Raw genomic sequence first — 26,142 nt, forward strand, 5'->3', positions numbered from 1 at the left:
ATTGAGACAGGTGCACAATCTCTTAGATACACGACTGTATGTGAAGACTGGGCTTACTGTCTCCAGAGTTCGAATGGCTGCACTGGTTCAACTCTGACAACCCTGTTCCTTCACTGGCTGGTTTGACTTTGCCTGGCTCTGGACTCATAAAAATCAATGCATACAAGAAAGGAATTTTGTTAATTGTATTTTTTTTTTATTACGTGATGTTGCTTGACAAACAAATGTTCCAGGATTAACTACACAAAAAAATAAGAACTCATATTTGAAAGCAGGTTTTAAGGCTTCACTGTTTCGTTTTCTTGAGCAGTTTATTTTGTTGCCTGGTACAATGTACACATGCCAGCTTAACTGTTTAAGCAAAGCATAAATCAAAATGTAATGAAATAGGAATGTAACATGAAATGTTTATTTATTGCCAAAAGTTTAAAGCAAGAAAATTAAATATTACAACAAGGGATTTTTGGATTTCAATTGAGTTTAAAAATATTGTTATTTCATAAGTGTAACCTATTATTTTTGTACACATAGTCAAATATATTATACAAGTTCAAGTACTGTAGGTAGCTGTGTCAGCATGAGTAGGTTGCAAATAAACAGGTCGAGGGTTATCACCTGTTGGAAAGAAAAGAGACAACGTTTCGTCTCTGTCACCCGAATGTTGTGTCTCTGTTCTTTTCAGCCTGGAGTAAACCTTTACTTGTTCCCCTTTAAATATATTATATATTTAATAACATTCAATGATGGTGCTTTCTAGTTTTTTACTCAATGGTAGGTTATGTTTTAGGTTTGTGATTTATTTTCCATCCTTTGTTAAACTCTGATCTGCTCTTTCAGTAGTAAGTCCTCAACTTTGGCCTGCTCTTTCACTTTCCACCGATACTGCTGTCACAGAAGAGAAATGATGAAACAGTTGTGTCAAGCTCTGACAAGCGTTTTCTCTAGGATGGTGTGTATCCTGGTGTGTATCACCAGCTGTGAAAGTTCTAAAGAAAAGCAAAAGCTAGAAAATTGCCCAAAACGTGAAAAAATAGCAGTATTACTGAAAATCATGTATAATTACCAATTTAATACCAATTAAGTAGTATTAAATATGAATTTGGTGTTTAGTTGTATTTCATGCCATACAGTATACTGTAATAATAGCTAATAATGTTATACTACTGAATGGATTCAGAATAGATACTGAAGCACATCTTTTGATTTGAACTTCTTATTCCGGGTTTTGGATCTGAGGTCAAATTCCCAAGCTGTAACATGGTCAAGTCTATTACTGACCCTGCAACTAAAAAATATTTCAGTCAAACTGGAACAAATTATGCAGCATAGAACAAAAAATAAAAAAACAAATAGTTGTTTTATTGCACACAATAGTAGAAATAGAAGGATACATCTTTTTATGAAATATACATATCTAAATAAGCTATAAATGATTTAAGACAAATCAATTTCCAAACCTTTCCAAGATATGAAATCCAATTAATAAATAGAAAGGATACAAAAAGAACATTTGAAATATGTTTTTCAGCTTAACAAAATAAGTTATAGTTGAAAACAAAAACAGTTGACGTACTAAATGTTATTAAATATAAATACAGTATAAGCAGATAGAAGTTCATCAATGGGTTTTAGTTATATACATTACTTGCAAAGTGGTAACTGAATGCAGTATTTAATTAACTAACACTTACGGTACATGCAATCAACACGTACAGTATATAACAGAGTAGATGGTACTCAGCTGGTAAATCAAGTTAAATTTTTATATGCATTTTGTTAGATTTTGAGATTAAATTTCTGTAGTGTTCGTATGGTCTCTTGTATAAATTTAAAGCACTTTAGGCCATACAGAAGTTTTAAGTTAAAAGACTGTTGATAAGTCAACATTATGAGAGACGTTATTAATCTGTTTCCAGTACAAATAAATATAGCCAGATTTGATTTCATGTATTGCAAATTATGGTGCATGTTTTATAAAATTATGTTGCAACTGAGTTTGGAAAAATAGAGAGAACAACATATTAATACAGATGTATACATTATTGCATTGCTTAACATTAAACCCAAAGCCATCCTTTTCTGAGGAATAATATTTGATTAGCATGGGGCAGATGAACAGATCCGCAGATTTTCAGCAGTTCTCATTAGATGTCTGGACATTGAAGTTATAGTTCTCATTCACAAAAAGTTACTTCAAAACACTGTAGAAAAAGAACACATTAAGCAAAAGAAAAATCCTGAGGTTTTGTTGCATAATTGTTAAACAGTAGAGTTTAATAATGCCTGTTTATTGTTTAAGACCTTTCTACTCCCCATTCACATTACATAGTAAATCTGACATTTTTACTGAGTGAAATTAAATAAAACAATCTTTGTGAATTGAGATAGCTGCTCACAATAAAAATAGCCTTGCTATGGTATGCTATGGGCCTGCCAGCACATTTATATTGCAAGTATATTTACTTTTTTATTTACATTTTTATTAAATTTTCTTTTTTATATTTACTCTAGACCAGTATTTTTGGAGTAAAACTGTGTAAAAACAGGAAAAGTGCTTCTGACTGTGCCATTCCAACACATAACTTGAGGATGGATGGGAGTCATTCATTTTTTGTACTGCATTCAAATGTGATACGGTATACTTTATCCTTTGTTGCAGCACATTAACATTTAGATATGGATTGAAGACAGGTTGGCTGTTGGATGAGGGGATGTATTCTTGCAAATAAAATGTACAAATAAAGTTCTGAGAATTGGTAATAGGAGGAAACGATTAATCCCCAATTAATGAATAAGCTTAATACATGATATTGTTTTTACCCTGTATTTCTGAATTGCAATAACTGTCCATCAGCAAGGAGTATCTAACCTAGGTCACTATAGCATGTACTGTATATCCATAACACAACAAAGTCAGTTTCATGTTTTACAGTAGCAATGACACAGGTTAGATTTCTCCCCAATATGTCAAAAATCTGATACTCAATGGTTTTCAATGGGAGTATGTAACAAGCTGTCCAGATGAACCAGATGCCCTGGATAAATAATGAAAAACCAAATTAGCCAGATGGACATGAACTCTCCCGTCTTCTTTGTAACTGTTATTAAGTTCACAGCAGTTACTTTGAGTCTCTGAGTTCCAGAAGACTGAACACTTGCTTTGCCAGCAAAGGCTAATGCCAGCCAGAACATTTCTTTGTTCTAGCACTGGCACAATCACTAACACAATCTCGCACTGTTTCACCACCCGTCATTGTTTTCAACTTTGGTTAGGAATAAAAGTGAGGTATCTTCCAAGGTCATTTTTGCTACTTTTGCTGCTTTAATGGTACGTCGTTGTTTCTGGCTTCTGGGGCACATTTGAGCTGCCTTCTGAATCTTCTGTAGTTGAACATGAAAGAGGACACAGAGGGTTACAAAAACTGCACAGCCGTAACTTAGTGAAAGTTCTGGAAAAGCACTGGGTGAAGGTCTTCTGGACCGCTGAGGACGAGAAGTAGAAGATGATAGGATCCAAGCAGGCATTGAAGGTACTGAGCAGAAGAGCATCGACCCGCCACTCAGGGCTTCTCCCTTTCACGAACCCAACCACGTGAGAAACGTTGTAGGGCCCGAAACACAGCATAAAAACCACCAGGGTTCCAAGAGCCAGCCCGATGGCTCTTAGCCTCCTTCTCCGACTGATATTGGGCAGGTTGGAGAGGATCCGGATGAAATTAATGTAGCAGAAAGTACAGATGAGAAAAGGGATGCAGAACAACACCAAGCATAATTCTAAGCGCACAGGCAGAAGGATTTTCAGTTGGTCTTCGGTGAAGTTTTCATAACACAAAAGCACGGACCTGTTCGAATCATAATTTTGTGGGGTTTTGGAATGGATTATATACACGATGCTGCAGTGAGCCGTTGATACTACCCAGAAAAATACACTTGCGACAACGGCATAGATGGGCTTCCTGTTAACTTTGTACTTTATGGGGTAGGCCACACCCAGGTACCTCTCAACGCTGACTGCTGTCAGAACAAAAGTGCTGATGTAGATGGTGGAGTAGAATATGAATCCTGACAAAGGGCAGAGGAAATAAGGGAGCTTCCATTCCATATTATTGGTTGCCTCATACATCCGGAAGGGCAGGAAAATGAGGAAGATGAGGTCTGAGACAGTCAAGTTCAGCAACAGAATATCAATGGGAGCGGGGTTCCTGCGAACTTTCAGGCTGAAAGTATATAAGGCAAGAATGTTGGAGGGCAGTCCTGTCAGGAAAGTGATGATGTAGACAAACAGGACAAAACTTTCATGAGCTCCTATTGACATCTTGTCAGCAGATGTTGTCGTTGCTCTCTTCCAATGTGGCTACTGAAAGACTGCAAAAAGGAAATAATAATAAAAACATTACTACAACATATTGGTACTGTCTGTAAGAAGAGAACGAGAAAAAAAGGATGGTACATTATTAACTAATAAGATTGATGATTTTAGCTGTTTTTATAAGGGAATCTGATGAGCTTTTGGATAAGAGAAAATTTTAAGGCATTCAGAGCACAGAGCTTATGGAATTGAACTGCTAGCCTAAAGTTAATTCTGCTTCATAACACGAGACATGGTTTTAAGCTCCCTCTAGTGTATTCCAGTTTAAAAGCAAAGATAGAGTTTGGCAGGGATAGAGTTCAATTTTTCTATTCAAGTAGTTGAATAGAAAACTGGAAAACAAATTTGCAAACCATTATGTATTTTCTATAGCATATAGAAACAAAGCTCTGCATAGATTCTTGACAGACTGTAGCCATTGTTCTAACCAGGAAAACATAAAAGAATACAATATATTTAAATAAGGGATATTTAATCAGTGCCCAAATTGTAATATTACTTAATTTCCAGTTTTATAGAGGTATTCATCAATTACATGCATTCATGTAATGTGCAATGACAGGTTACCCAATATTTTTATGCAGCTGTCAGGGATTATACATCAGGTTTCTTCTGGCACAAATATACTACTAAGAGCCATGACATTTTAATATGATATTCAGCATAAATACTGATACAAATATTGTACATAATACTCACATAAACACTGAGAGGCAGTAAAAAACAACAAATGGACTAATATACTGTATTTATTGTGCTTTAAAATCTCTCTCTTTGTCTATACTTTACATTATGTATTTAACAAGATTGAACTTTGTAAAATAGAAAAGAACGAGGAAATATATATACCTAGTTTAACTTTAAAAAACAGGATGTTTTGGAAAAACACACTCATTATATTTTGTTCAAAAGCATTTTTAAATAAGCATATTTCATTATATATAATAATGTCTATTTTTAAAACTGTGTGTAGCAAAAAAAAAATCAACATTTATCTAACAGAAAGCTGGCCTGGAATATACTGTCTAATTTTAAAAGGTGATGAACAAAACTGTAATACAATTATGACTATTTAATTGTGTGTTTATTTGGAATGATGTAAGCCAGGGACTCATCTTTCTTATGGTTGTGTGGCCAGTTTTGTGTTTTCCTAGGTATTACTAACCATTATCATGATGTTAAATTTCTTTTTGTAAGTCTCTTTAATGTAGAAAAAATCATTTCATGAAGAAAAATAATGGCAATAAAACAACTAAATGCTATACATACAAGTAACAAACAATAAAATGACTTAAAATCCCAACTTCAAAATTAGTATGGATTTTCAGTTTTCCGGGTGCCAGCAGCATCACTGCCCTTTTAATCTTTTGGAAGAGAACTCCAGCAAGCAAACCGCACAACTTCCAGATTATTATTGGACACACAACAAATCCGAATCCAGAGATCAAAGTCTGACTGGAGAAGCATATCCTTAGAGATGATCACAGAAGTAATCTGGTGCTAAACTGTTCAGATCCGTAAATGAATGGTAGGAGTAGAATTAGCAATATGACACTGAACTCCGCAGGGAGTCGATGCACAGATGCTAAGACTGGTGTTATATGTTCAGAAGGTTTACGATTAAAAGTGGATTTGATCTCTGCAATATTCTCTTCTCCTCCTTTGGGCTCTTTTATCTTTAGTTAGTTGAACACAGTTTGACAAAGCCTTGTTTTTGACCTACAGGCAATCCAAAGTATCTTTTGAAAAAAAGTACAGGAGGACAGGAGGCATGACGGTGCTGCCTTTATATATATATATTCACAGTAAGGATGTTGTAACTATTGTCCTGTAAATATTGACCTATAGATCTGAAATCTTTGTTTGCTAATTTTCATGTCCACCAGCTTCACTCATAATCTTCTGAAACCATTGTTGGCTTTGGACAGATTGCTGATCATTTCCTTATCATAGGTATATAACTGTAAGAATACAATACATCAAGTCATTGCAAAAGGTACATTATTCTCGTAAGGCAATTCACTCTTATTGGTTACATCTCTAGTTATTTTAATCTTTGCATTATCTTTGCAAGCGATATAAATGTTGTTAGTTGCATCTGTGAAAACTGGTCTTCATCCACTTTAATATTGAAAGTGCATTTAGAGGTATTGTGTCTCACACTAATTCTGATCAGCTTTGTTAAGAGTTACTGCTTTGACTTCTCTCTCTGTTCTTTAAATTGTAGTTTTCTTGTTACTGCTCTAATTAGCACAGCTTCATACCTTTGGTAGCTGATAGCTTCTGGACTTGTTCTCAGTCATGGAGTTTTGTGTTTTGGGTGCCCATCAATCTCTTCTGGCTTTACTGACACACTGACTTAGCTGAAGTCTAACTTTGATCGTCGCTTCCTGCTGTTTTTCATTATCAGACTTGCATCTCTGTTTCCTGTGCTTTTTATACTAAGGTTTGTTTTTCTGATTACTCAGCTTTGTCTCTGGCTTTCTTAAATATAACAGTTACTGCTGTACAGTGTTCCATCAGTACTCACTGTGACAATTCCAAACTGCTAGAATTTCTAGCAGAATTTCTAATTAAGTAATTGTGATACTGCCTTTTTTAGTTTTCACTGGAATGTACAATGTAACACATTTATTATTAAGTAATACATAATCATATATCCTCCTTTTTTATACATACTGTATGCTCTAGTTTCCCATGCAGGTATAAATCATTTTTTTAATTTAGAGATAATTCTGGTACTCATGTGTTGGTTTTTCATTTTAACTAGAAATTAATAATATACCTCATGTTTGATTCTGTGGCTCTGGTCATCTTAAAACCACCGAATAGAAAATATCATGCTCACGTCTGCTACAAATGAGATCCTATCCAGCAAAAGTCTCATTGTGATGCAAAGGCAAAACACTCACTTAATGAGCTTCCTATTGGTACAGGATATGTTGCGGTTTTCTTTCATATCTATTAGTACAGAAACTAAAATATATTTACTTATCAGGCTTCTGATACACACAATCAAATGCAACATACTGTGAATAGTGTTAGTTTTGATCACTGCAGTGAGTGAAACGTTTCCCATACAGTATGTGCATCGATGGTGTTTTTAGCCCCTTGGTATGAATTGTATTTTTTTTAATGTTTCTTCTTTATGAAGGTAAGGATAAAGAGCCATTTGTTACCCAGTCAAAATGCTGTTTTATTTCACAAATGAAATGCCACAGGAAGTTACATTGACGGATGTGGCAGGTCAACTCTAAACAGATCTGCTGAAGTGCTTCAATTGTATGATGTCAGCACATAGTGTTTTATAAGTCACTACAAGGCAAACGTCTTTTGGATTTTTTTTTATATTGATTGATGGGACATCATCATTAACAGTTTATGTTGTTTAAAAGCAATATTCTGTTAGGTAGATGTATCTATCCATTTTCAAACTGCTTTATCCAGTCATGGGAAAGCTGGAGTCTTTTCAACACAAGCAGTGGGTGCAAAGTAGGGTACACCCTGAACAGGACTCCAGTCCATTGCAAGACACTCTCAGTCACAGACATACATTCCACTCACACCAGGGCCAATTGTCCCAGAATCCAATTAACCTACAGTACCAGTATTACTTTGGACTATGGGGGGACACCGGAGCCCCTGGGAGGAAATCCATACCAACATGTGGAGACAGCCATAACACACAGATAGCACCCCAAGTCCCCAGCTCTGAGAGTTAGAAATGGTATCTACTATGCTGCCTGGAGTGCTCGTCATTTTGTATTATTCTAATAATATAGAAATAATATAATTTAAGTCAGGAGAGAAATAAACTGAAAACAAAATTTAGAATATGTTCAATGCACAGTTACACACAAACATCTTCCTCTTCAACTTTCCTTCAGGCTTTCTGTCAACATATAGTTTGTATATCCCTGTCTTGACTGTTGGCTATTTTCTGGTACTATCCATGCAAGTTGACAGCTAAAGCACTTGTTCATGAAGAGAGTAGCATTTTAGCACAATACTTGCAGTGCTTGGAATGTGAATTTCACACCAAGCTCTTTCTGAATGTGTGATCATCCATCCTCTTTTTATGATGTCATTTCACTACAAAGAGTAGTCTTTGTCTATGGTCTCAGCTGAGCCATAGACTGCATTGAGTAGACAAGATGATGAAGTGAATGGACACTCTAAACAAAACCAAACGAAATTTCCAACTTTATAAAAGTTAAAAAAACATTGTCGTTTTAAATCTGCAGAATTAGCATTCTCAATGGTCCAGATTTTCCTTATTTTAGCCTGGGTCATGTCACTTGACAACACTAGTTACTATTCTGCTGCTGGAACCTTGTATCAGAAATTGATCATGATAAAACAGTACAAGATTCTGGAAGAGTGTAATTGTGGAAAAGTACAAATCTCAATGCAATGCATAGTATGTAAAATACTATGCCTTGATATGGCATGCAGAAAGGCAGGCACAGTGATGAATGGGCTACTACAAAAGCTTCTTTCATTTGTATTGGAGCCCAAAACTATTACTCTGCTCTTTAAAATGTATCCCCTTAATCATAGAAAAAGACAGCGACAGCAAAGTCACTACTGGTGTGCACCATGACAAAGAAGGACATTTGCAACCTATTTTGTATAAGGACGTTTTAATCACCTTATACTGAACATAAAGCTCAATGACAGATTCACAAGGATGGTTTTATGTTTGCAATATCAATACTATCAAACTGTGTCTGGTTTAGCTTGTGCACATACAATTGCACCACAAGACACAATAAAAGTGTTACTGATTTGTTCTTCTTGAAGTAAAGTAAAATCTAATTCAGTCAATTAAGAAGACAATTTAAAAGCGGACATGGGGAAAAACGAGCATTGAAAACATGTAATGGGATGGATTACTCGTTTTCCTTCAGTCCACTGAAAGTGTCCCACAGACCTCATAGTCTATTGCTATCCTTTAAACATAGTGCATACAGTATACCTTATACAGTATGTGCAAGTTTCAACTAGAATGCTTTTGATTTTAACATCTGATCAATGAACTTAAAGAACTAAATGAATACTGAAAAATGAAGGTAATGCATAAGGAATCTGTGCAGATAATCCTTTCTGGGTGTAAACCAGAAACATACTGTAATTATAATATTCCCTTACTTTTTGGATTCATAAGGGATTATGAAGAGAGTGCTAATGAAAAGGCTATGAAAAGCCTATTACAATGATTTACATTAATCTCAGAAATGGAATGTATGGGTTCTGATTTCGCTGATATAATAATGATACACCTTATTTGCATTTAAGTACTTTTATGGACTCTGATCCTGGTCTGCAATACATGAGCCTGTGGCTGCATCTCAAAAATAGTAGATCTGTGTTCAGGTCTTTGATTGTGTGTACAGTATATAACATTTTACCTCTGACTAAATATTGATGGAAGCTGCCTACTACTTTGGCATTTTTAATTCTGAAAGGTATCTTCAGTTACTATTCATCTCTCTAAGTAGTTTTTGCAGCTTGTTCTTCAGAATCAGATCAATATGGAGTTTGTTACCAGATGTTTTATCTTCTCTAGCTGTTTTTTTTTTAATATGTGTGAAATGGTGATCATGATTACCCCTGGGGTTACAACAAATTTAAAAAGGTGGAAACACATTACTTTGTGCTTATGATTGTTTTCCTTCGTTTCAGAAAACAGAAAATCAAAACTGTATGGCCTACACTTTGGGTTATATCTCATGTCCTGATGCTTTTATTCATCACTAGTGCGAAGAATGTGTTTGGCCAGGTCAAAGGCAAAACTATCACATGTTTTGAGCCACAAAAATCCCAGTTCTTCACTGTCAACATTTAGAATATTTCTCAGTCTTAGCTTTTCTGCACTACAAGCTTTTCTTTTGTTCCACTGGATCTTACTCTGTGACATATATTCTGTTTACTTTGTGTGGTATGCTGAACTCACTTGAGTTTGTTTCAAATAATCAAGCTTTTTACTTTATGACACTCCCATTATTATTTTCATTACTGGCAACAAATACCAAGTAACCACTGTGAAACCACAGACAAGTTATTTTGTTTATAAAATCAACAAAGCTTTTGTTATTTGTTTGTTTGACATTATTATATTTAATAGCATGAATGCTGCTATGACTACGACAATAACACTTATTTAAATGCATGGAGTTACAGCATGGCTTGCCTGATAAATGTAAGAGCTAAAATATGAACCTGCTTAAAATACCATCCCCCAGTCTCTTGGCCTTTCTCTGTGAGGAGTATAGCTTGAACAGAACAAAGTACAGTATACTGTATGTTCTACAATCCTACTCTTTCAGTAGTGTCACTTTCCGATGAGGTTGTGGTTAAGGTTATCCTATAGTTCAATTCCAATACTTATTCCCCAAATTTTCAGTAAAATTTTCTCTGTTCCCGTTCCTGTTCCCCGTCCGCCGGTTCCGACCCGGCCTTCGTGGTTTTTAATTCTTTGTTCTGATGGATCTCCTGGTTTTGGACTTACTCTTGTGTTTTGGATATTCCCTAAGGACTACTCTTTTGGATTGTTCGCCTCGGCCACACCTCCCCCGTGCACCAGCGCACCTTGGACACGCCCCCCTGTCTTCAGCCACGTATTCCTGCATGACGTTTCCCTAGTGTTCCCCCACTTCGTCGGATTGTGTTGTCCGCATAGGGTCCGGAAAGAACTGTTCGTTACACAGGGGAGGTGATAAAAGGTTGTTTCTGACTGTTCGATACCATATTATTCCCTTCCACTGATAGTTAATTCATTTGATTGGAGTGCTCCCTTATTTCTGTATACATGGATACTGGGGAACTATGAACCTTTACCTACAGTACATGTACAGATAAAACACTGGGGATTTGCAAAAAGTAGAGTAAATGATCTAAAACTGTAAAATTTAAAACTACAATCCAAAATACAAGGCCTAGAATATACAGCAACTATTTATTTCTGTAGTAAACAACATTGTTAGAGAAAGATCATGTGTCCACCTGTAAAAACTCTAGTCAGATTACAAAATGCACAAGGACTACACAATGTAATGAAGAAAACAAAGCAATACTTTTGAAATTCTAAAAAACAACTACATTGCTTTTGATGTCTAATCCTTAAGTAAACAGTAACTGTTGAGAATTCCAAGAACAGAGAATTACATCTGGTGGTTTTATGAACTGAACCCATGCACCTTCTTTGAGTGCAGCAATAAAGTCAAATATTTCCAGGCTTGATATCCTGTCAACGAGCAGTATGGGTGTTGCTGTCTTAGTTTTCTTAAAAATTTTTCTTCATCCCCCATCTTTCAGAGGACGAGAACTGAGCACCACCAACATATTACTCATCTGCTGTCTCCATGCCCTGTTCTTGGAACCACATCTTTTATCACAAGAATTCACAGATAGAGCCATATTAAAATCACCACAATCTTCTCTTGAAGATTTTACCACCAGTGCACCAGCTGTTATTGTGCATATTTCCTTGGTAAAGTCAACCCAACTTATCATTTATAATTTAATTGATATATTCTTAAATTATACCTCCTAGTTTATAATTGGTAAAAATACACATGCTTTTGCAGAGTTTAACATCATGTAAAATGTTTACTCAAGTTCCTATGTTGCATGTGGTCACTGTTTCACAATTGCAGTTACAGGAGCTGCTATTTATCTTTTATGTTGCTGTTAAACAGATTAAAATGTGACAGAGTGGTGCAAACAAACATGTACTGTATTGCAGGAGGAAGAAAATGGCATCTTACATTAAGATCCTTGGATCCAGTAACTACTAGCAAAAAAATGAAACTTATTTCAGAAACAATCTACAGTGGCTATAGAAACAGTTGTAGCAAGTACCATTATGCATCATACTGTATTTCGCATTCATCTATCCACTGCAAGAAAACTCATCCATTAAAATAAGAATCCTGTCCTCCACCTTTCGACTTGTTTTCATACTGTGCGGCACTTTACTCAAACAGATAAGGCTGTAATCCGCTCTCTGCTTACTTTTGATGTTATTCAGCTAGGGAATTTTGAAGTGTTATCTTCAAAAGATCAATAGCGGGAAATTGTGGCTCTGTGTCCCCCACATCACTTCTTTGACTCCTGCGACTGGTTATTGATGAATCGCAGTGTGTGAAGAAGAAGGGAGGAGTCCTTGTTTACCAAGCCTTTCACAACAAACCTCAGCTGCCAATGTCTTTTTGATAGCCAGAGGTTATGGGTTTACAAATCACTTTGTAAATGTGAAAGTTCATTGTAAAAGCATTCTTGTTAAAAATACATTTTTCCAACTGAGGTACTACAATCTCACATTTTCTGTTAGAACAGAGAAGTGCCAATATGAATATTTATCTTATTTCTTCCCATTTACCCTTTTGATTGACTTTTACAGTATAGCCTTGAACCTATTGTAGGAGCTTTCAGGTTTCTTATCTGAAAAGGCTTTTCAGCTGCAGATTTTCCCGTTATGTCACCCATTATTCCCATCTCCTTACTGTTTTCCTGACTGATGTGGATGTGGAATTGAAACATGGAGCAACCTGTTGATTAGGAAATGATGGTACCACCAGTCTTCTCTTTTTGACATTTCCCTCAGTCTGTCACTTTGTGTTTGCTTAACTACCTTATTTCCAGTATCTCTTGATTAAGCCGCTTTGTATGAACCAGGGGCTCTACTTGAAATTTCCCTGCCAGGTGCACAACAGCTATATTTTATCTTCTTCCTTAAGCCCTCTTCACTGAGGACATAGCACAAAAAGCAAATATGAGCAGCGATAAAGAAAATTAACCTGTACTTTTGCTCAGTATCCTTCAACTTGAATGCAAGGCAGTGGGTAATGACAGATCAGTTCTGATGTAACACTGTGGCCATGCAAAAAATAATTTCTTTGCGTGACAAAATAAAAATAAAATATGTAAAAAAATAGGTAATTGTTAGTATTACTGTTAGTACTATCTTGCATATTATTAGAGTTGATATAAACTTACAGTATATTACTGACATATCTGTTGAACAACACACAGGCTCCGACAGACAACATTCTATGCTATTTGTCTTTGTTTAGAATGTACTTTCTTAAGGATCTACTGTAGCACCTTCCTATTTGCCAGATTGTGATAGTCATGTTTGATGTAAATAAGCCTTCAGACCTTCAAAAGCTCATGTAGTGTGCACACCTTATCTTTTTATGCCTCTATATGAAAGATTTAGACAACCAGTTTCTGGCCTGTTCCAAAATTTTACATTTTGTTTTGCCTAAATGAATCCAGGTGAAGCTGTTGTCAGCCATCGGACTGAAGTAGAAATATACAGGACTTTCTCTTACAAGTGGTAATGATTTGATGAGAATTACTGCAATACAATCCATGTTAAATCCACCCTGTGTTTTACTCTAGTCCTGGGCCTGGAGTAACCCTTTGTCTTCTGGTTTTCATTAAACCAGAAGCTGTTAATCAATATTGTGGTTATCGAATCCCTAAATTGACCCAGCGGATCTTTTACTGTTTTCAGCATTCAGGGCTTAGTGTCACAAATCTCCATCTTCACATGCCATTGTCATGATATGTACAGTGCAGAACTCCGTTTTATGACTCTTACACCTGTGCAGCATTGATAAATGATAAACACTGACACAGATGAGGAATGAAATGTTCATACAATCTCACAATAATCGGTCAGAACGCAGCAACCATCTTAAGTGAGACAACAACTAAAACTTAGAACCTAGCTATACTAATTTCTAAATGCTTAATTTCTTAAATACTCATTCTAGTATTTATGAACTTAAACTATTTTAGAAATGCAAAAAAACAGTTGAGCTCAGAGAGCTTAAAGACCCAAACTAACAAAGTTTAGTTGGCAAAAAGAAAGCAGAAGTCAGAGGGGTACTCTATCCAGGATTGGAAAACACTCTGCTGTCATTACTTTCAATCAAAAAAGTAATTGGTTTGGAAACTTTTTGTCAGTTATTAGTTAATGTACATGACAGATGAAAACCTAGATAAATTGGATCATTGATGTATCGGATAGAAAAATGCCATTACGTTTGTTGTCACCTCCAAATAACCTCTACTCAAATAGTCATACTGAAACATAATTTGATCATATTTAAAGATTATCAAGTCATTGTGAAACATCATCTCAGTTTTTTTGGAAACATCTCAATAGCCAGTCATTTTATCAGAATATTCAACCGTCTACGTATTCAGAGATTGTCCAATTTTATTTTATTTTAAATTGAATATTACTTACAGCACTGTTTGTTACACAGTAGGAAGTTCACAGATGTGCTTATCAGTATAGCTCAAGGAAAGCCAAGAAAAATTCACCTTCTTTATTTAGTAGTTATATTTCTGTACATAACATAATTGTCAAGAAAAATGAGAAAAATATAATTAACACAAACACTGGTGCACACATGCACACAGTATTTAGTAAAACACCTGGACCTAGATTTTTAAAAGAGTATTTAATTCTATCATAACCACATACTGTATGTACTGTATATAAACAGGACATAGATAAAAAAAACATTACGTTTAGGTTAAGCCTAGTCTTATACGCTCCAAGAAAGTCAGTGCAATTCAGTTATTGTTTTCAGAGCAATAGTTCTACTTCCAGGAAAACAAATCAGTCAGAATTTAGTTCCTCCCATTTGAATAAACATCCCGACAAAAGGTGTGACTTTTACTCACCTCTGAAGAATATGTTGTGCTGTTTTACAAAAATCATGGTCAGATATGTATTGGGCACTTCCGAAGCCTAGCTGTATGAAGGAAAAATGGAAGCAGGATTGCTCATCCAGCAATCTAAATAATCAGCCAGATAATGGAAAATTAATAAGGCATGCTTATATCCACCATGCTCTGCATTGCTCTTTACACAAGGTTTCTTGGCAACTCTGCAATGATAAATAGCCCTTATATGGACAGCGTATATAAACTGCTCATTCCAATTCCACTTTACAGCATGTCAGTCACCAGAATAAGGCACGACCAACAGTGCACTGAATGGGGGAATTTGTTCATTTCAAGTTCTCTTTATTACAAGTAAAACAGAAATAAAAGCCAACAGCACAAGACACTCCCTCCCACGTTCACCTTAGAAATCGGGAATCTATTGCACAAAAGCTCGACATACCTTAATTTGAATAATGTTTTTTTTCCTGTAGGCATTTCTAAAATTTCTTATCAAGAGTTTTAAGGTCACTGATAAGAGTATGCAAAGACCTTCTTGCTCAAATGTATCTGAGAACTACTTTCTATTAGTTTGTGTTATAGACTTTTATGTTTTAGAAGTTTTAAGCCTATTCATTGGTACCTCCTTAGTGTGGCATGGAAGCAGCTGGGCCTGATGACATGTTTTACTTAAAGGACACTATTATACTGTATCACTGCATGGAAAATATACTGCTTTTTATGGTGGGGTTTGCTGGAGCAATCTAGGCTAGCTACTGAGTTCAAGGGTACAATGGCAACTCATAAAGTAACTAAGTACCCACAGCTCTCCAGGCAAAAGGTTGATGCTAACCACTGATTCACTCTGACCCCTATGTTTTAATTTCCTTGCGCTTAACGGAGAGATCAACAAAGCAATTTCAGAACTGGATGGCACAAATTTACACATTTTAATGTTTAAAATGCCAACACCTCTGGATCCCAGATCAATTTTTTTATAGATGAGCAAATTATAATCATCGACAAGATTGAGGAAAAAGAAACATTTTTGCACGCCAAGCTGTTTTTTTTTTCAAAGCAGGTAAATGGTTTACAGACCATTTATGAGACAGGTTCTATAACTGCTCATATTATTTTAAACAGCACATGTCAGGCTATAGGTTGTCAAACTAATTTGTTTCTGAGCTGCTTATTCTCCAGCAATGGAAGATATTGCCAGTCCATTCAGTACCTTTCTGTAACAGGGCATTATCCCTTTCTACTTAGAGCATTGGCCTTTTCTAATTAAAACAATCAGCCATGATTAATTTAGTGCAATCATCTCCCCAGCAAATAATGCTAAACATAAAAAAAGAGCAGCGACATCACAGTACTGTCATTCGTATTTGTATTTTTTTCTCTTACCAAGGAACTAAACATATTTTGTTGGTATTGAAGCAGTATCAGTTTTTGCTGTGTGCTGCTTTTGGAGATTGAAAATAAAATCTAACATAGCATGTTCTATTTTTACCACATTGAATCATGCCTTTGACCACTGAGTTCACAATGAGTACCTGCTGTGAAAATATAATTCAGTAGTCTAGGTTTTTTCCATGACTAAATTTAGATCGTGCAAGGTGATACTGCATGTACATACAGTGCCTTGCAAAAGTATGAAGATCCTTGCATAGTTGTCACATTTTGTTGCTTTAAAGCTAAATCTAGTCCACATATTCAAAGCAAAAATAAAATTGATAACACACATTCAAAGCAAAAAAAATAGAAGTAACCAAATAATATGAAAGAAATATTGAAAAGAAATGATTGCATAAGTATTCAATCCCTTTGCATTAGCAACCTAAATTAATATAGGTCCACAATATTAACTTACACAATGAGTTCAGTGGCCTCTGTTTGGGTATAATAACATCTGTTTGCCATAATAGAGGTTCCCACGATTTCAGAATAAATACACCTAGAGTATCACTATAAAATTCCCCTGTTGAGAATTCCAAGTACAGATTCAACCATGATGACCAAGGAGCTTCCAATATAGCTCAGGGATAAAGTTGTATAAAGGCAGTTCAGAAGAAAAGGGAATATAAAGGTAGCAAAATACCATTTGCAGACCCTAAGCTTTGACACAAATTGACCACTGAGCAGAATATTTTTAAGTGCAAGATATACAGATATACTGTACGGGAGTGGCTTAAAAAATTGAGGGACCCAGCCAAAAGTCCAGACTTTTGTGAAATCGCCTGGAGAATATATTGAACTGCTGTCCATAAGCAATAAAACAACAAGCAAAAGCTGTCGTGCAGAGGTGTTTCTGAGGATGAATATTAATCTTCATATATTCAATTGGCTACCTATGCAAAGCTTATAGAACAATGTTTTTTTTATTAATACAAAAACTATTTTATGCCCGGCAATATTCCAGTGCTAGAGTAGTAAACAAGTAATCCTAAAACACCGAAGTCTACATTCTAACAGAAATACAGTAACACTGACAATAAAATACCACATTCTTTCTCTGCACAAGGCGTATAACAGAAACTCTTCTAAAGAAGATTGAAAAACTATTTTCTGAAGAGTATATTGAAACATGAGATTATGGAATGACTAGAACACATTGGTGCAGAAGAAAGAACTCCAATGCCCTTAACTATTTATTAGTGGGGATAGACCCAAACCAACTATATACAGTACTCACCAAAAAGTCTACACTACATCATATCCATCGGGCTGTCTGATAGGACTGCTCCTCTCCCTAGTACTGTAATTAAGGCCCCCCAACTGCTACTAGCTTGAATTACCCTCCTTGAGATTAAGATCTTGTTCATCTGTTTGCAAATGAATGGATTTTGGGATGCATTTTTGGGCTATTAATTTGAAAATATTTTTAATTATTACTACATACTGTATGTAGTGGTTTAGTTATTTAATTTGGTCCTTTCGGTTTGGAAGGTTTGACATGACTTTTTCATTTTTCTCAGACTGGTGATGTGCAGTTATGTGCAGCCAATATCAAGACATTCAACTGTTTCCAAAAGACAAAAAATGACTTTTAAGCTCTCCATTCTGCCAATACTTTATTACAGAAGAAAGAAGAAACAAGGTATCTGTAGTGTTTTCCAGCTTGAAACAATCATATTTATCCGTGCAAATTCATTTTGAAAACACTCAGTGTTTATTTTGGAAAACTGTACATATCATAGCTCAGTTGCAAAGAAAGCAGAATATCAAAGAAGTTTACAATCTAAGAAACGATGACACTAAACTGGCTTAGACTAAAACCACATTGAAGGACATTCTCTTTGTTTCAGTATGTTTTGAGATTTTTGGATAATCAAGAGAAGCACAAATCTTTACTGAATGTATGGAAAAATACTGGACAATATCAACTATGTCTTTTCCATGATGTCTTTCATTGTGGCAAGCAGAAATCTGTGTTCTGCTTAAAGCATTTTACTAGTTTTACTTATCTAATGTACTTATCCAAGGGGAAAGAAAGCTATGACCTGTAAAAATTAACATTGAGAGAGCGGGTGATTGTTGAGGAGGATCTGGGATATGAATAGAGATGGCCTTTTTAATTTATGGCAACACAATTCATCACAAAGAGCACAAAAGGACTGGTACAATACCATGATCCGTCAGTCAACATATAGGGACAAAGGCTCTTTCCCAATGTGGTGACAAAATGACAAAATTATGACTAATGTATGTATCCCAAATATTTATAATGGTCTCCTTCTCCATTAACCTCTCCACATGCTTTCTGTTCTGTACATTTTACTTAGAGGTGTATATGTTAATACAAAACATAAATAACAACGATAAAAAAAGCTTAAAGCAGATATTTTCTTCTTCAACTGTTTCAACTGCTGTTTTTCACTTGGGAGACTCTATCAGCAGCTGTGTCAAAATAAATTTTACTATGCAATGTACAGTAGCTACTATATTAGAGTAGCTATGCTGATAAGATACTGTATAAATAGTGATTGATTCATGACTCATTGTAGAACACTTGCTTGTTGGAAACATTCTGTCATAACAAGACCTTTGTGCCTCTATTTGTCATTCAATCTCAAGAGGCCTTTTACTCACATTGTGCAGTACTGTAGTTTCCCTACAACACGAGAGACCTTTTCTAATCATAATGTTGATAGAGAGTTTTAAGTTTTATTTCAACATTTTTTCTTCACTAGTCCTTTTCTTAAAAACAGAATGAAAATAAATGTTTGTTTTTTTAAAAATATTGCCTTCGTACTGTAGCAAAAATTAAAGTTACAGACTGATTAAAATGTAGTCCATTTGCATGAAGTAGATACTGTTACCCCCAATACTGCTAATGATGGTTTTATGAACCAGTAGAGCCATCAATAGTAACAGGATGATTTGCATGTACGATTATTATGATTAATGCTCATTGGCTTTCTCAATACCGGGACCTGTCCTTATATATGATAGATTCATTACTGGGAAGTAAGCCTGCCTAATAACTGTTAAATTCTGCTTTATAATAACATGATGAATATATAATAAATATTTTACCATTAGCATTAGGAAAAGAAGATCTTATATTTTTTACGTAAAATAATGACATTTTTGTCTTTTCAGACTTTCAAAACATATAATACAAGCACAAATTAAACTAAATTGTGGCCCACCAGCCCTTGAACGTAATGATTTGCAGCAATTCTTGTTGCACAGTCCTCTCTCTAGAGGAAAGGGGAGTCAAAGTTTTATTTTGATTCAGGGCTATTTTTACTCTCCCGAGGAAGCAATTGAAGTATAGAATGGATGCGTTTCACCTGTTTTTCAGATGCTGCATTTCAGGTACAAATGAACCTGAAAAGCCAGACATGGAAATGAGAACAGAATTAATCAAACACAATAACCACTGTTTTTGCTCCCTAGACATTCACAAATGTTCTACATTCTGAATAGAAATATTCTGATTAAGCATCCTGAATGTTGCTCTTACATTGGAGAGCAATGTTATGTTCATCTGTTTATCTGCACTTACTATACCACATCCTGAACTTGGGTCTGTAGTAAACAGTATGCAATAAATGAGTTAACATTACAGAAACATTTCACAATGTAGAGGGTGGAAGAGTAGTTTTGTTTCTGGGTCACTGGGTTTAGAAGCCCCTGCTTAACATAGCATTTGGGATCATCCTAGTTTTGGCATTTAATTTGTCCAAAACAGAAATGTAAAAAAAAAAAATATCCTGTTTCCATACACCTCTATTACTCTGTAAATGTTGCCCCTAGAAGTATGTTGAAGCTTTAGAATCCCAGTTACTTTACATTTTAGTGTTATATGAATGCTAAATTATTTAAGCGCCACACATACAGTATACAGTATGGTCAAAATAAATATTCTGATGAGAAAGCAATAATTAAAGTACTTTTATGAACATCTCATTTGCTGTGTGAAGGGCTGTAGGGGTAAAATCCAAAGAGGGACGCTGCTGTTGTGCTCTTGAGCAATCTAGATTGCTCCAGCAAACACAGGTGTACAGTATATGTAGGTACCAAAATGTTTTTACGGTGTACAGTATATAAACAAGGATTATAAAAATGCCCAAGCCTTGATCAGATAGATCAATATGAAACATGTTAAATCAACAATCCTCTTCAACAGCTGCTGAAGGCGAGACTGGATAGTTCCCTTAGTGACTGGGATCATTTTTCAAAAACCCTGTGCAAGTGTGCTTGTATTTCAGTGATGGCAGCTCCTTTGGAGAATCTGGAGCACACCAGATGCATTAGTTGGATCCCAAAGCCCTTCTCTGATGTGAACTAAATCTTTTTGTTAGGGGTAGAGAAGACTTTGAGGGAATCCGATTCAAGTATTTAAATATTAGAAGGCAAAGACAAAGTCAATCCTATGGGCTTCTTCAGAGTCAAGTGCAAACCTGACCCTGGAGGCACGAAGGAGAAGTCATTTGAACCGAGAACAGGAGACAGAGGTTTGTGGGAGCCTGTAACAAACTATCCAGCCGTATGCCATTGCTCCTTTTAAAAAACAGCTGACAGACATCCTGGGATCAATTAGCTACTGTGACACTGTAGTAGAGAAAAGACTTTCACCTCATCTGCTAGACACCACCAGAAGGCCCCCCAGACAAGAATATCAGCTCTCTTATTCTTCCCTGATAGCCGCACGAATATCTCTCGTCATTAACACTTGCTCCTTAAATTGAGAGGAGTGTATTAAAGTCTTCATGCAGCTCCTCTAGTGTTCGTGCCAGAACCACACCACAAGTTCACAACACTGGCCCTGAAACCTTCTAAAATGTCCACTGCAGAGAGCCTTCACACTGGCCCTCTATCTCTTCCCAAGATATGAGAATTAAAGCGTCTACAAAAATAGAGTCTGTTTTGTAAACAGAGTCTACAAAACCGTGTTGCCTGCAAAATAAGACAGTTCTTCCTAGCCTGCCCTTGGTTTTGGGGAAGAGCGTATTTGACCCTATGACAACACTGGCTTCTCTATGGTGTTCATATTAGTGCTGTACCATGATGACTTCCCTATGGGTAGATCTCTTGTACTGTAAATATTTAAAGAACAGCTGGGGCTCAGTGTGTGGGCTCCTGGATTACACATTTTGGTCAGGAACCACTGGTGTAGTCATCAGGCTCCAGAGAAATTGGACACACTCAAATGGAATTCAAGTGTATTTGAAGTTGCAGAACACTGACAGTAAATACCACTACACTTGAGTTCAACTGATAAGTGATGCTCCCTGAGAATAAAATTGACAAAAATAAACAAATAAGCATGAACGCCAATCTTGTATTTTTTCATTCTTTACACTTCACATTTATTTTACATCTGCTATTAACATGAACTAAGAACATGCGGATCCTACCACTGATCAAAATAATGACTTCAGTAATTTGACAGCATATTGGGGCTATACTGAACATTACTTTTCAGCATTTAATAAGAGACTCCGGTTAAATAATGGCATATGAAAATGAGTAGTTTAAAGATGCAGAGTAGATCCTTAATTTTGAAAAACTACTGCCGATGACGTATACTGTAATTAACAATGAATATAAAAAAATCTATCACTCAGTTTACAGGACTCATTAATAACTGTAAGTCCCTCAGCAATCTATAAAAATAATTTCTCCCTTAAGTTTTTTTTTTCTGGAGTCTATATGCCAACCTACTTAAGATGTGACCAAGGATCTAATTTCAATATTTTTCTGTATGTATAGAATTAGAGTGAAAACAGTTTAGCGTAAATGCACAGAGTTTTAATTTTAAACAGATCATAAATCCTTTAATAATACTGTACGTCTTTTCTGTCATGTGCATAATGGCAAAACAAAGGTGAATAGATTAGACTGATTATATCAAACATGTTATGTGATTTCTTTTGGTAACAGGTTGATATATTTAAATATACACCATAAAACGACAAAATGTACTGTACATTATACTGGTGTATTTATTGCCTTTTCTCCACTTTCAAGACTTTATGTGATGCTGTTTTTTTTTTCATTAGCACTAAGACCATATCATTGTAACCTGAATTTTTAGGTCTCTTATTTTATAAATGTCTTCTTGTAGCAAGAACAGAAAACCGTACAATCTTCACAAATGAAAGGCACCACGTGAGAAACTCTAGAAATATTTAAAATCTGCATGCAGCTGATCACATACAGTGTTTGTGCAAAAAGCTGCTGCTTTTATTGGTCTTATACATACTGTACATACAGTATATATACTGTTTAATAATGTTAAAGTAACATTATGATTTCTTACTTTTCATAATATTTCTAATATTAAAATACAAATATTAAGAAAGAGTAGCTTAAATAAAAGGTTTTCGAGGTTTTCAAACAGAGTAATTGCAATGGAGATACATCAGATATAGGACAAATTTGTTATTCCTAAGGTTTTTGTATTGTATTTGGCAGGACTTGCCTCATCAAGCCTCATAGAAAAGCAATGTAGTGGAGACACAATAGATAACAATGACAAAGCAGACAGCAGGATTATATATTTACTGATTATTCCCCTCTTCAAATATTAATTTAAGCAGGGGTGAAGCTTTTTAAATATTAGTTACTAGGCCATGCGAGATTTCTTGCTTTTATTTTTCCCTAAATCTACCTGTCTGTGTAGGCTTTAGTTTTTCAGAACCCATCACTAATTACAGGCAAAGTGTTTTGTGGTAACCTTGTATCAGACACTTTTTCATGTCTTTTAAAGATTCTGACTAATGAGCAGGGATGATTTGCTAGAACTGGATTAAGAAAGGTCTTTATAACATAATACATTTTACCCCACTGATTTTCTAATGAGGTAAACCACCATCACTGTTTAATCATGGCAAACATTGTTGATAGCCAGGCAAACATTTGTAGGTGCAGTCAACCTTTTCTAAGCATTTTATAGGCAAATATCTGTTGTGGGGCTGCTCATACTGTACAGTGTGTACTGTATATTAATTTCTCAAGTTTTAAATGCAATCAGAGAATAAAGTTAATTTAATTAAAAATACATTTTAATTCAAATCCAGCACATTATCTGCAGCACTATTCCACATTTAGTTTCTTTAAAATTTTAGATAATCAGGAAATACTTCCTATTACATTATATTAGCCCTAATATCAAACACATAGACTGCACTTCACAAGATTTTTTATTGGTATCTTAACTTTTGATTTTTTTTTTCTGTTTGTCTCTGTGTGTTTACACAGGAACACCCTGAATTTGCCAGTCACTGCTATGAATTCACCATCAGCTGTGTTATAAAAAGTAAAAATGGATGTTTGCTTTCTATATTGTTAAAGCAAATTCAATTTTAAAAAGTAAAAATAATGCAAAAATTAATAATGTTTCAGGTCTCTTGTCTCTTAACTTCTACTTGATTAAGTGAATGATTGTCTTAAAAGATATTCTGATATTTTTACAAAAAACACACACGGGCCAGACACAAAAAATACATCTGTATAAAATCAGCATAGAAACCAGCTACCAGTATAGAAATAACAGCAGACATTTTTCCTAATGTTAAAATAAAAGCACTGAAAATTATTTTATAGGACGTTTCTATTCATTAATACATTTAAGAATTGTGCACATGTACAGCAAACTGTCTTTATCCCGTTAAACTCTGTTCTAGGTCAATCCTTTCCAAACACTCATATTAGGTAATAAACAACTAAAAATGAATGTGAGGAAGGCATACTATTTTTAATGACACCTTACTTACTATTGAAGTGTACATGGTAAAATTCTTTAACACACCCATAACATTCTTAATATCATCTCTCACAAGGAAGCACTAGGCAGAAGCCTAATTCTATAATTTGACTTGGAAATACTGCTGATACCTGATGTAATCCTGAAAAATCTTCTGCTGGATCCTCCTGTGTTGTGCACTGGCCTTCTGAGTCACGAAGTACAGAAATGTGCATAATAAATAACAGAGGTTTACAAATAACAAAGCTGGACTGTGCAATATATCTCTACCACGTGGTTTTACAGAAAAGGGAAGGTAAAGACGAATCATTTTACAGCTGTGATATTGCAGGAGTTGCAGCATAGTATTAAACATAGGGCAAGCTCCCTGCCACTTTGGTCTTGTGGGACAGGACTTCTGTTCTGTCACAGTTCACCGTAACCACAAATTCACAATACAGACATGTCAAATTTCAGCTATAGTACCTGTGCCTTTGTGGGACTACATGTGAAAAAGGTTTTAAATAACTAAATGCTTCCCCTGCTTTAATGCAAGGTTGCTTTTGCAACTTTGTCTTAGCAAACTGTCTTGCATGGGAAACCGAGGACCTAATTGCATTTACATTTGGCACTTGAGTGATAAAACTGTGATGTAAAGGGGCTCTTTGTGCTCAAAAAAGTACACACAGAGACACACAGGTTACTTTTTGTTTGACTGTTTCAGTCTGGTGATTGTTTCAGTCTGGTGATTGTTGTGCAACTTAAATTCGCCTGTAAGACATAGCTCTTCTTTTGTCTGTTGCAAAATTAATTTCCCACAGCTTGTAGGCGTAATAAACGAGCAAATGCAACTTTAGCTTAATAGGGTTGGTTAACTTAGTTATAAAATACAAATCTGAGTAATCCTGTGATTGCTAATGGCCTTTGATTTATAAGAAATTTCTAACAATATCTCAGGAGTCTAATTACTTTGAAGAAAAGGCAACAATTATTGTTAGGGGGTATACTGATACTGTATTATTATATATAAATATATATACATTGATCAATATTGAATGATAAGTGTTAGATAAATATATAGCCATCACCTCCCATAGCCATCAGCCACAGAAGCTATTCCATGATATTTTTATCTTGAGTGAATACTTTTGTAATTGGGAGTCCATAGTCACATGTGATTGACATATTTCTTGAATTTTGTCATTTGTGACACAAAAGGTACTTCTATTTATCTCCCATATTATCAGACTACGGTTGCCTTCTGCCTGAGACTCAAACCACTGCACTTCCTGTGCACACACATCACACTGACAAAATCAGGAAACTAACAAATCAAATTAGATCTACTGATACTGTAAAATACAGGATGCACTGAGCAAAAATATATAAAGGGATAGTTTACTTAACACATTGGTGCTAATTCATCAGGCTTAGGAAATCACAGTGCTAGCTTGAGATCAGAGCTCATTCTTATGAAGAATGAACCCTGGAGGCAGTTACAATGGTGAAGATGAGGTGAAGGAAAGGAAGCTAGAAAAGATGAGTGTGTAGGTACCCAGAGAGTATTTCTCGACATTAGAATTCGACCTCCTCGCACATTCTCAGATTTCTCAAATTGTTTATGGAGTAAACACCATTTCTCGATTTAGTCTGAAATTAAAAAAAAGCAAGTAGGACAAAAATGTGATTTGGTCTAGTCTCTAAGCAGATCTCCCTCAACAGGTCTTATATCTCCATTGCAGTTTAGTCGTTTTATACATAAAACTTAGAAGAGTTTAATCTTTTATTCTGAATTTCTCTAGCTTCAACAAATACTGTAATACAGTATAATCAATATGACTTGCACCTCCCTCTAGCATTTTCTCTTTCTGCCTTCTTTCTTCTATGT

General features: G+C 35.4%; 1 protein-coding gene across 2 annotated transcripts; it reads right to left on the reverse strand.

Moving 5' to 3' along the window:
• Window positions 1-208: 208 nt before the first annotated feature.
• LOC102688075 (free fatty acid receptor 2-like) lies at window positions 209-24,485 on the reverse strand. Of its 2 annotated transcripts, none has more exons than XM_015368705.2 (2): window positions 24,407-24,485; window positions 209-4,365 (listed from the first exon to the last, which is right to left on the reverse strand). In XM_015368705.2, the coding sequence occupies exon 2, from the start codon at window positions 4,313-4,315 to the stop codon at window positions 3,323-3,325; it is 993 nt and encodes a 330-aa protein (XP_015224191.1). In that variant the 5' UTR covers window positions 4,316-4,365; window positions 24,407-24,485; the 3' UTR covers window positions 209-3,322. The 2 variants fall into 2 exon arrangements, with proteins under 2 accessions (XP_015224191.1, XP_015224192.1); XM_015368706.2 differs by lacking the exon at window positions 24,407-24,485 and adding an exon at window positions 6,634-6,848.
• Window positions 24,486-26,142: the final 1,657 nt, after the last annotated feature.

Source organism: Lepisosteus oculatus, chromosome 27 (assembly GCF_040954835.1).
Source record: "Lepisosteus oculatus isolate fLepOcu1 chromosome 27, fLepOcu1.hap2, whole genome shotgun sequence".
In the NCBI taxonomy this organism is placed as follows: domain Eukaryota; kingdom Metazoa; phylum Chordata; class Actinopteri; order Semionotiformes; family Lepisosteidae; genus Lepisosteus; species Lepisosteus oculatus.